Source organism: Petaurus breviceps, unplaced genomic scaffold, assembly GCF_028583685.1.
Source record: "Petaurus breviceps papuanus isolate PSGF00001 unplaced genomic scaffold, PetGlider_PUasm1.0 90897, whole genome shotgun sequence".
NCBI lineage: Eukaryota > Metazoa > Chordata > Mammalia > Diprotodontia > Petauridae > Petaurus > Petaurus breviceps.
The window spans coordinates 2,903,868-2,916,780 of record NW_027187374.1 but is presented as its reverse complement, the minus strand read 5'-3'; the positions used below and the strand labels follow the sequence as shown (position 1 = coordinate 2,916,780).

The 12,913-nt window shown below is 34.9% G+C and overlaps 1 protein-coding gene across 1 annotated transcript in view; it reads left to right on the top strand.

Moving 5' to 3' along the window:
• DSCAM (DS cell adhesion molecule) overlaps nucleotides 1-12,913 on the top strand; it is an 870,593-nt gene that overhangs the window by 712,415 nt on the left and 145,265 nt on the right. Inside the window, exons 17-19 of the mRNA XM_069074855.1 lie at nucleotides 5,340-5,580; nucleotides 8,764-8,910; nucleotides 10,647-10,802. Of these exons, the coding sequence (XP_068930956.1) occupies nucleotides 5,340-5,580; nucleotides 8,764-8,910; nucleotides 10,647-10,802 (544 nt within the window). The remainder of the gene's footprint in view (nucleotides 1-5,339; nucleotides 5,581-8,763; nucleotides 8,911-10,646; nucleotides 10,803-12,913) is intronic.

Here is a 12,913-nt window from a genome sequence, read left to right as displayed (position 1 = left end):
GAGAGAGAGAGAGAGAGAGAGAGACAGAGAGAGAGAGACAGAGAGAGAGAGACAGAGAGAGAGAGCGCAAGAGCAAGAGCAAGTAATTTGCTTCAATCTGCATCCAGACTCTGTAGTTCTTTCTCTGGATGTGGATAGCCCTTTCCATCATGAGTCATTTGGAGTTGTCTTATAACCTTGCATTGCTGAGAGGAGCCCAGTCTATCAAAGTTAGTCATTACACATACAATGTGTCTGTAATTACATACAAAGTTCTCCTGGTCCTGCTCTCCTCACTCAGCATCAGTTTATATAAGTCTCTCCAGGTTATTTTTAGTTTGTCTGATCCTCATTTCTCATAGCACAATAGTATTCCATTACATTCATATACCACAACTTGCTTAGCCATTCCCCAATTGATGGACATCCCCTTGATTTCCAATTCTTTGCCACCACAAAAAAGCTGCTATAAATATTTTTGTACATATGGGTCCTTTTCCCACTTGTGTGATCTCTTTGGGATACAGCCCTAGAGGTGAGTCAAAGGGTATTTTTATAGTCCTTTGGGCATAGTTCCAAATTGCTCTCCAGAATGTTTGGATTAGTTTACAACTCCACTAACAATGCATTAGTGTTCCAATTTTTCCACATCATCTCCAGCATTTATCATTTTCCTGTTTTGTCATCTTAACCAATCTGACTGGTGAAATGTCATACCTCAGAGTTGTTTTGATTTGCATTCCTCTAATCAATAGTGATTTAGAGCATTTTTGAATATGCTCATAGAGATCTTAAATCTCTTCCTTTGAAAACTGTTCATATCCTTTGACCATTTATCAACTGGGGAATGATTTGTATTCTTAAAAATTTGACTCTGTTCTCTGTATATTTTAGAAATGAGGCCTTTATCAGAAACACTGGTTGTAAAAATTCTTTCCCAATTTTCTACTTCCCTCTTAATCTTGGCTACATTGGCTTTATTTATACAGAAACTTTTCATTTTGCATTTCATAATGCTCTCTAACTCTTGTTTGGTCATAAAATCTTCCCTTCTCCATAAATCTGACAGGTAAACTATTACTTGCTCTCCCAGATTGCATACAGTATCAGCCTTTATACCTAGATCATGCACCCATTTGGACTTTATTTTGGTATACAAAATAAAGATATTTAAGATATTGGTCTATGCCCAGTTTCTGCCATACTATATTCCAGTTTTCCCAGCAGTATTTGTCAAATAGTGAGTTATTATCCCAATAGATGGGGTCTTTATGTTTGTCAAACAGTAGATTACTATAGTCGGACTTCTGTGTTTTGTGTACCTAATCTATCCCACTGATTCACTACTCTATTCTTCAGCCAGTACCAAGTAGTTTTGATGATTGCTGCTTTATAATACAAATTTAAATCTGGTATGGCTCCTTCATTTTTTACATAAGAAAATTGAGGCCCAGGGAGTTTCCCAGGATCACATATATAAAGCTTTCATTTGAGCCCAGATCCTCAAATTCCATATCCAGTATTCTTTTTCATCACTCCTCTGTGCCGCACTGTCTCAAATATATATTCATCATATTTTCTTCTCCAGTAAAAAGCAATCTTGTAGATAAGTAAATCATACTAATTAACTGCTAAGGCAGAGAATAGAACTTATTTTATTCCCCTGTCTTCCCAAAATCATATGCTGTAACTAAAAGCTGCTTAATTCTCTAATTTCTGGAAATTGATTATTATTTGTCTTCATTGTAATTTGTACTTTTTAACAGATTAATATTAGAATTAGCATATTGGCAGTGCCTAAACTTTCTATTTCAGTTTGTGGAAGAAGAAGTACATGAAATTAAACTGTGTGAAATTTATTAGTTGACTTTTTCTTATATAAAAAATTTCATTTACCACAACTCTACCTCTCAAATGCAGATGTTTCCAAAAAAGTATATTTTTATTTGAGATATACATGACCATTAAAATTTTAATAGGCACAGTTTTTTGAAACATGAATGATATATAATTTGAAAGACAATTTGAAATGTATGTGATGTGAGGACTAAACATATCATTATTCATTTGTGTTCTAAGAAACAGCACCTTAAATCCAGTTATCTCAATTATCATTGGTCCATGTAATTTCAAAGGTTTCTTCCAACTCTAAATCCCATAATCTGCTTATTTTAAACTGCAGGTTTATTTTGTGGCCTTGAAATGTACATTAGATATTCTCCCCTTATTACTTCTATCAAAAAAAAAATCCTAACCTAATTCAAGATCTTTCTTTTTAGTAATTAGAGTATTATGAAAAGTAGCAGAGAACTTTTGAGTCTTAGACATGATAATAGGGTAATACCTCACCTTCTACCCCTGTCCATGCACAACTTTTCTATCTTTGTTAATGATTCCACTAAGTCTCTCAGGCTCAAATTTTAGTCACCTTTGATTCTTTATTCTCTCCCTCTACATATTCATTTAACTATGTATTCCAATGTTTTCTACCTTTCTAATATGTTTTGGACACCTCTTCTTTACCCCCGCCTAAACCACTCTGGTCATGGCACTCATCTCATCTAATCTATGATAATCCCCTCTCAGCAGTTCCTCTTGCAACTAGTCTCTCTCCACTGTCTAGTCCATTCTGAACACTGTTGCTGGAATAATCTTCCCAATGCACTGCTATGATCATTTCACTCATCTATCAAAAAATGCATGCATTATTTAAGACCTTCTGCAATCTGACTCCAACCCAATTGCCCAACTTCCCTTCAACTAGTCTATATTCCAATCTGGGTTACTCTATATCTTGTGGTCTTGTTCTATCCCTCCTTGCCTTTGACATCTAGAGCATCTTTTGTTAACTTGTTAACTAAGCAATAAAATCTATCATTTTCCTAAAAGACTATAAGGATTATCAGTATATTTTAATATCAGAATTCTTTGAATTTGGTACACTGGACAAAGCTCCAATTGCCCCACTCTTACTATAGCTCAGAACCTTTGTTATATGTATTTTTAGATTCCCCAGAACCTAGAGTTTATTTCATTGATTAATTGAAGTTGAAGTGAATTATGCAGTACCCAGTATCATGTTGGTTAGAATACATTACAGTGTCTATCAATGCCCATGATATGAAAATGTTTATTATTATTTTCACTGACAGTGAAAACACAGATAATTTAAAATAGGCAACTGCCTTTTAAATATCTAAAAGCAAAATGTGTAATGTTGTAGCAGTAGCATAGGTGAAAATGTGGGAATTCCAAGAAAAATTTATGAAGAGACACATATTTTTGTTCATTATCACACAAGCAAGCAAACAAGAATCACATCTTCAGTCCTTCTGAAAGTCAGACTGTGTTTTCACCTCCTAAGAAAAAGATACCTTGATTGTCTCATAATATTATATGTGTGATAACTCAATAAAAAAGTGAGCAAATGATTTTTATTAAGTGATTGCATATTAGAAATTTGTAAATGCTTAAACTGCCCAAATTGAATCCACAGTTTCAGTTAGTTGAATAACTAGTTGAATAAACAGCTTTAGGAGGGGAGTTGTGAGGGGGGACCTCAAATCTTAATGGTAGGTATAGCTAGGTGGCACAGTGAATAGAGCACCAGCCAGTCAGGAGGATCTGAGTTCAAATCCTGCCTCAGACACTTAACACAAAAACTAGCCATGTGACCTTGGGCAAATCATTTAACCCCAACTGCCCTCCAAAAAGCAAAAAACAAATCTTAATGGTACTAATTGTGCAATTTGTTGTTACTGTTCTTCAGTCATGTCCAACTTTTCATGACCCCATTTGGGGTTTTCTGGGCATTTTCTTTTTCAGCTCATTTTACAGATGAGGAACTAAGGAAAACAGGGTTAAGTTACTTGCCCTGGGTCACACAGGTAGAAAGTATTTGAGGCTAGATTTGAACTCATGAATATGAGTCTTTCTGACTCCAGACCTGGCATGATATCCACTGTGCCACCTACCTATCCCACTTGTGCAATACTTTGACCTTATTAATCAGAAACCCTTATTTTTGGGTTTTTCCCTAACCAATTAAATTTCAATATTTCCTCCATGCTGTCTGAATTCCCTTCCTCCTCTCCTATGATTATCTAAATCCTACTCATTCTCTTTGGCTAACTCAAACCTCATTATATTTTCTCTGACCATATCAGGCAACATAGATATTGCTATTTTTGAACTTCTATTTTTTAAGAATTAGTTTCATACCCCAAATTAGAATAATAAGATTTTTCTGTATCTTTGATGATTCTAGAGACATAGTTCATATATAGTACATCTGTTGACTGAATAGACAAATAATATTTTCTATTAGCATAGTCATTGTTTTATACAAATGCTTAAATACAAGTGCTAAAATAATTTTTATTTTAGGTTGTATTTTCTTTCAGTTTTCTTAACAAATTATTTTATTACAGGCATTGTGAATATAAACTTTTGCATGTCAGTATTTTTGAAAATATTTATTTAGTATAATGTAACACGATCTTATATCAGTTGTTGGAAAGGAAAGGCCCCAGAGTTCATCTAGTCTAACTTTTCAAAACATAGGACTAACTTTTAAAACCTCCTTGACCAATAAACGTACAGTCTCTACCTGAAGACTTCTGGGGAGAGAGAATCTTTCTATGTCCTGAAACAATTCATCTGTAGTTAGTAGTGCACTTTTGGACAACTGTAAATTTTAGGAAAATTTTCATCACCTTGACCCGAAATTGACCTCTCTGCAACTGCCACTCATTGTTCCTAGTATTCTCCTAGGAAAAGAAGAAAAACTAGTCTAAATTTAGGTCTACATGATTGAGACATAGGGAAATAGCTCAGTCTGGACCTGTGATTTTATTGTATTGAGGAATGCCAGTGTGAAAAATCTTTAGACAAATGTTGATGATAATTCAACCAAAACTCCCAGTTGCCTGAGGCATTGAGATTTTAATGGACTTAACCTTGGTCATAAAGAGCTTGTCTCAGAGGTAGAACTTGAATCTGGGTCTTCCTAACTCTAAGGTAAGCACTGTTGCCACACTGACTCTCATTCTATAAAACAGTCCTTCAAAAACTTGAGTTATCATTCATTCCCCCGATTCCTTCTACAGGTTTAAGAGAGTGTTCTAGATAGCTCTTGGAGTATCATCTTTTTTTTAACTTAGTGCTAGAATATTAGCATTCCTGTTTATTTAACTCTGTACATAGGCATAATTTAGCAATCTGATTATCACCAAAGAGGTGATAGAGGTGTAGAGACGGCTACAACTTCACCTTCATTCCTTTTGTAAGGCTCAAGGTTCTAGACTGGTATTGATTTCAGCACTAGCTATTTTGAGTATTATCTTTTCTTTCCTATTCAGGCTCCAAAGAAACACTTGCAAAATGGCATCATTCGAGGCTACCAGATAGGTTACCGGGAATATAGCACAGGTGGCAACTTCCAGTTCAACATTATCAGCATTGATACCACTGGAGACAGTGAGATTTATACTCTTGACAACCTAAATAAATTCACTCAGTATGGCCTTGTGGTACAGGCATGCAACCAGGCTGGAACAGGACCTTCTTCTCAGGAAATCATTACCACTACCCTAGAGGATGGTATGTGCTTCTAGTTGTTTGTTCATTGCAGGCTGGTATTAAAGTTTCTTATTTCTCTCCCCTAAAGAGCAACAGGTATTTTTTGTCTTATATTACTGTTTTCTTTAAGTACCAGTCTAGTTTTTCTCCTATGTTTATGCCTACTGGGTTTATATTGATTTCTCAGGAGGAAAAATAACCCCATATTATTGACAAATGAGTATGTAATTGGATAGGTGTCTTATTTCACTCAGAGTTACATTGTGATTTGGTCACAGATCTGACAGTACTTGTTTGCAAAGGTAAAATTATTTCTCTCTTTGAGTTGCTCTATTTCAATGAAAGTACAAGATTTGGGTCTTCTCAAGGGAAGTTCTGGGTCTCTTCCTGTTACTGAAAGTGGTTAGCAAGAAGATAATAAAATAATCTGCTCTAAGAATACTCCATGTCCATTTTAAAACAGGGTTTTGAGTAACTTTTATAAAATAAGATTACTTCATTTTTCTAAGACCTCATAGACTTAATCTCACAAGATGCATCTCCTTCTGGTGTTCAGGAAATATTAATTTAGCTAATAGATGGGATATCAAATCATAAATAGTAAAATAGAGTTTGAATATAAGATACTAAAATGTTATGTAAGCCTTTTAAATGTAATAAGAGTGTCTGGAACATATAGTTAATGCTATACTCTGAGTTCACAATTTTAGGGATGATACCTGATGAGGAAACTTTCTCTACCAATGCAGATTGGACCCTTTCCTGAAATTTTTAGTCTTAGAAAGTTGCCTGAGAATTTAAATGTCTACCATCACACAGTCAGTATGTGTCAGAGGCTGGAATTGAATCCTGGCTTGAAGGCTAGTTCTCTATCCACTCTGCCATGCTACGTCAGCACTGAAAGAACAAAATGACCAGTACAAGCTAATAATATCAATAGTGGGCATTTGATAGTAAAGGAGACAAATAGTTATTTTTAGCATACAATCACCTCTGTATAAAAATAACAATGCATGCTTAATTTTGAGGGGTAAAATGACTTCTTATATCATAGATGACCAGAAATAGTATTTGTAGAAAAGGACTTTTTATTAATAAAGATATTAAAATTTCTTCCCTTTCTTTTATTTTCACTGGTCTATAAAGCATGCTTAATGCAACTTGGATTTTTACTAGTGACTTATTTTACTAATGTACATGTTTAAATACATAATTTGCTATGTTTTCTGGAAAAATATAAAGCACTAATGCCAAAAACACAATATTATATGGAGAATAAGATGATTACTTCTAATAGGGGGGAGGAGGAAATAATTCTAGATCTTTAAGGTATCTCCAATAGTCCGAACCTTAGTGAAATTCCTAACTGCCCAACTAATTTTCCCCTACCATCTCCTTCCCACAAAAATTACAAATACAAACTGAAGGCAAAGAAAACAACAGTGCATGTGAAGATATGAGGATGAAGTTGGTTTTATTGGGATTTTGGGGGGTGGGGTAGGGTAAAAGTGTGAATTCCTGTAATGTAATATCAAGCAAAGGCAACTTCCCAGGTTCAAAATACCAGCATAGGTGCTCTCTATTTTATTCAGTGACAAACCAAGAACAGAGAAGATCAAAACATGACATCATTCAAAATACAGCATTTACTAAGTGTGATTAAATAATCTCCAAGGACTACCCCACCCCAGGACTTTCCAATCATTCAATCAATTACAAAGTCCCTGTTCTAAATACTACTCCACCCCTAGGCTATACCTTCTTTTGGTCCACCACAAAACCCCTCTTCTCAAATGGAGATTATTTTCCAAACATAGGTAAAGTACCTTCATTTGTCAATCACAGAGCACAATAAGGTCAAAAGTTCCCCACCCCTAGGATCACAATTGAATCTACCCCAGAGTTACATCAAGTTTAAACACAGCACTTAATACCCAAATGGAGGTCTTTTCTTCATCTTGACACGAGGCAAGTTCTCAGCAATCTTAGTTCCTGGGGAGACAAGGCTTAGCAAGGCCATAAGATACATTGCCAGTCCCTTCATGAATTTATCCTCTGTCTGTAGAACAGTCCTAGAACCCCTGAACACATTAGCAAAGCCCTCTCCCAGGATTTCTGTAAACATACAACAAGAAAATCCTTCTTCAGGGCTTCTGAACCAACAGAAAGGCTCCCAGACCCCTGCAACAACAGCACTGTCCTTCACCAGTGGACAGTATTCATTCTGTCTGCCGGACAGTCTCCAGACCCCTGCAACAACAGTACTGTCCCTCACCAGTGGACAGTATTCACTCTCTGTCTGCAGGACAGTCTCAGGCCTTCTTAACCAAATGCCAGGTTCCAGGACTTCTTCAACAGGACAGTCTTTCACCAGTGGACAAATCTGGCAAAATAACATCAAAACAGACAGACAAAGTACCAGCAAAACAGCCATGTCTCCTCAGTCCTTGGCAGCTCAGGGGGCAGGTCTCAAAAGTCCAGGGCAATTCAAAGCGGCCACCAGCAATCTCTTAGTCTCTCTCTCTCCACGAGGTGCTGCTTCCAAAAAGAACTTCCGCCTCTCTCTTGTCTCTCCAAATCTACGTCACCAGCTCCTCCCACTTCAGGACTTTCTTTTCACATCAACAAGCCCATCCCACAGGTGGGATTAACAAACTCTGGGTTTTAATACAATCAATTTGAAAACCAAGCCAATACAGGGGAATCTTTAATTGCCATTACTATCACAATTCCTTAATTATGCTTCCTGAAGAAGTGTCTTCTTTTTTTAATTAAATACTTTTTAAATTAAATTAATTTATTTAGCATAAATTAGTACAAAATATAAATATAATATTTATTTATTATATAAATAATATATGGAACATAAGTATATATATTATTTACATATAAAATATAAGTTAGTATAAAAATATAAATTAATTATACTTTTAAAATTAAATACTACATTACAATGATCAGAAATTAAGGTCTTATATATTAGTCTTAAATTAACTTCAACTGATAAGAATAAGGATGACCTTTTGAAAAATAAAGTAGGTAAGAAGTACAGAGACAATACCAATCAAGTATGCACTTGTGTGAAAACAACATAAAATCCATTTTATAAAGGCATGAGAATATGTGTTTTGTTGGAGAATGACAATATTTTTATCTTTATCTTTAGACTATAATTCATTCTTTTTTTTCATTTTTAAATTTCAGTGCCCAGTTACCCTCCAGAAAATGTCCAAGCCATAGCTACATCACCAGAAACCATATCTATAACTTGGTCAACACTTGCCAAAGAAGCCTTGAATGGAATTCTCCAAGGATTCAGAGTGATATACTGGGCCAATCTCTTGGATGGAGGTAAGAGAATATGACTAGGAAATAGAAGGTGTTACAAAGAGAACCCACATAATTTGTAGACCAAGTCAGATTAAACATCAGTCAATAAGCATTTAAGTATCTATGTGTAAGACACTGCTAATATTCTATTTAGAGAATCATGACATCAAAGGCTTCATAGCCCCTATTATTTTTTTGCACTAAAAATGTTAAACTCCTAGTCTCACTTCTCTTTCATGTCTATATTTCAATACATGTTTAGATTTCCTTTGAGTGTTTTTTAATTTATTAATATCTTTTTACATTATCAAAATTTTCCTTTCTCTACTTCTCCCAGAGAGCCATACAATATAAAATAAAAGCCATACAATAATATTTTGAATAAGGAGAAAAAATCAGCAAAACAAAACAATATATTGAAAAAATCTGAAAACATATACAGTGTATCACACTCATGGTACTCCCACCTCTACAAAGGAATAGGATTTCTTCTTTGGAACCAAAATTATTCTTTATAATTTTGCAACATTCACTTTTGATTGTTTTCTGGTGGATCTTCCTGTTTACATTACCATACTCATGTATATTGCTTCTTAGCTCTGCTTACTTGGCTCCACATCAGTTCATGAAAATTCCTGGGCAAGTTACAACTTCTTCCTGCCTCAGTTTCCTCATCTGTAAAATATAAATAATAATTGCATTTTCCTCCCAAGTTTGTTGTGAGTATGAACAAGACATCTGTAAAACACTGCAAATCTTAAAGTATTATTTGAAATGTTATAGACAGAGATGCATTGTTGGTGGAGTTGTGGATCAATGTAAACATTTTAGAAAACAATTTAGAATTAAACAAATAAAGTGGCCAAAACAATACCCTTTCTCCTATTGATTCAACTACTAAGCCTTAACCAAAGGAAGCACCTCATAAGTAGAAAGTACCCATGGACACCAAAATATTTATAGCAGTACTTCTCGTATTAACAAAGAATTGACAACTACAGCCCATCAATTGGATTGGTGAATGTCTAAACAAACTATGGTACATGAAATATTATGCCATAAGAAATGATAGATGTAAAATAGTTTTAACATGTAATTGGGGGCAAATAAAATATTACATATAAAAAAGATGTATGTGATGAATACAAATATTCATGGAAATATCTACATGGAGTGATGAAGAACAAACAAAGCACAGCAAAGAAAACTGTGTGTGTGTTATAAAGAACATACATAGTTCCAAAGAAGATACCCTCTTCCTTCTTTGCAGAGGTGGGCGTTCCACAGTTGAACATTCAATATATTTTCAGACTTTTTTGAAGTATTGATCAGTTATGCTGGATTTCTCCTCTTCTTTTTCATTCTATGTCTTTAAAAAATACAGTTTATTACATGAGATGGCTCTCTGGGGTGGTTAGCAAGGATATATAATAGAGGAATTAAAGTAACATAAAAAGATACCCATAAAATTACTTTTAAAATGAAGAAATAATGCATTGTGGCAATACCAATTCCATCTGAGTCTATTTTTCTGCCAGGTGTTCTGAGGCAATTGGTATGTGAATTCTCTTTTCCAAATTGCTACATGGCACTCATCATTATCTAATGAATGTGTGTTACCACTTCTATATAATTTAAGTGTGTGACAGGTAGATATATTCTCTACACAACTAGACAGTAAGTACAAAGGAGGGCAAAAATAGTGTTCACAGTACCAATAGCCTGTGTGATTGTGTTTTGTTTCTATTCTTCCCCAGAGCTGGGAGAGATTAAAAATGTCACTACTACACAGCCTTCCCTGGAGCTAGATGGGCTAGAGAAATACACCAACTACAGCATTCAGGTGTTGGCATTTACCAGAGCTGGAGATGGGGTCAGAAGCGAACAGATATTCACTCGCACCAAAGAGGATGGTGAGGACTTTCAACTGCTGAATAGCAAAATGTGATGTGTGGTTTGTGAAGCAAACAGTATTTGTTTTAGAAGCCAGATGTCAGATGAGGCTCTGGCTGAGCTCCTGAAATACAAACATGAGACCTCCTCCAGAAAAGGCAACATAAGACAACTTTATTTCCATTTACTGTATTAATCCTTATTTTGCCTCCCAAAAAACCTTTCCCATCAAACACGACAGGAAAAATTCAAGAAACATTAGTTTCCTATTTTTGCGATTATTTTTATTCCTCTTGTTTCCCCACTTTGTCTTTATAATTTTATCTAACATTTTCCAATAATTAATTTCTAAATGTTGTAATACTTTTATAGGGATTTGTCTCTTCTTCTTATACCTTTGATTACTGTGTTAGCTACTGATATGAAAGGTGCAGTTCCAAAGATAAATATCAATGGCCAAGGTCTGAGTTATTTTTTTCTTTATTTCAAGGGAATCATTTTAGCACATGTGTATTTTTTTAATCATTGTTTTATGTTTTTTCTCTAAAATCATCTATGATGATTCAGTAAAAAAAAACTACAGCTCTTTTCTTCAAACCTTTAACTCTTAATTTTACTTTTTAATTATGTCACTATTTCCAGAACATATAGAAATCACATCTGACATCTTGGATATTTTTAAAATAATGTGTCCATTAAATTTCTGCTCTAATGAGTAATGATAACATCAAGGTAATGTTATGTTCTTTCTTTTTTTCCCTTTTTTTTTTTAAAGCATTTGGGGTTAAGTAACTTGTTCAAGATTACACGGCCAGTTATTTTGTGTGGGTGCCAAGTATCTGAGGCCAGAACTGATCCCAGGTCTCCTGATGCTAGGGCCAGCGCTCTTACTCACTGAGCCACCTGGCCATCCCTGCTATGTTCTTTCTTAAAAGCCATGTCAACAGGCATAGGCTTAGCATAAGCTAGGTCCTATCAGGTTGGAAAGGCTTCTAGGACTGAACTAGAAACAGGCTGTTAGGACCTATCTTTGGTATTTCTGTTTTATAGCTCATTTGGTAGATGAATGTTTACAAATGTATATGATTTTATAATGGAAAAAATATCAAATTCGTCTCAGATTTTTTTCACTTTATGAAAAATATGATGACTTTGACATAGATCTAATACATTGTGCTGATACACAATATGTACATATATATTATAAGTGTACATATACATATATGTGAAGAGATTTTGTTATAGTTTTTAGCATGCAAAAAAGTATTAGTCAAAATATTTTCATAGGCCCACTAGAGAATTACAGTTATGATGGGTGCTAGGAGGCCCTTAAAGTACTATATAAATGCTAGATGTGGTTGTTGTTATTGTTATCATTTTATATTTTTGTTGTATATGTTATCATTTTATATTGTTATCATTTTAGGAAAATCCTAGTGTGGAAATTTGCTCCCAGAGTAGAGATAAGCAATTTGACCTTGCCCCCAAATGTCTTAGTGAATTGCCCAGAGCACTAAGAGGGAAATCCCTTGCCTAAGGTCACCAGCTAGTACCTTTTAGTGGTAGGACTTGAACCTGATTCTTCCTGGCCCCAAGACCAACTCCTTCCCTTTTCAACTTGTAACATTGCTTGTCACCATAAGAGTCATGGAGTTTAAAAAGCAAAAAGAGATAGGAGATGTTCCAGGGAGATATTTAAGTTTATTAAAAGAATTATTTGACTTCCCAAAGATAATACAGCCTGTTTTTCTTCTCCTATGCATTTCATTGTTCATTTTCAGTGCTTGCATAAGAAATATATAATGATAGATTTGCTCTATAAGAATGAAGTACGTATTGTCAAGCATAGCCAAGTATTCTTTGGTGTTGCTTCATTTTGCTTCATTTTTAAAGAGTTAAAGGCATTGAAAATAAATGGAAAAGGCAGCTAGGTGGTGCAGTGAGGAAGAGCCCCAGCCCCAGAGTCGGAGGATTCAAGTTCGGTTCTGGCCTCAGACACTTAACACCCACACAAAAATAAACTAGCCTTGTAATTTTGGGCAAGTTACTTAACCCCAATTGCCCTCCAAAAGGCAAAATAGATGGATAGATAGATAGATAGATAGATAGATAGATAGATAGATAGATAGAT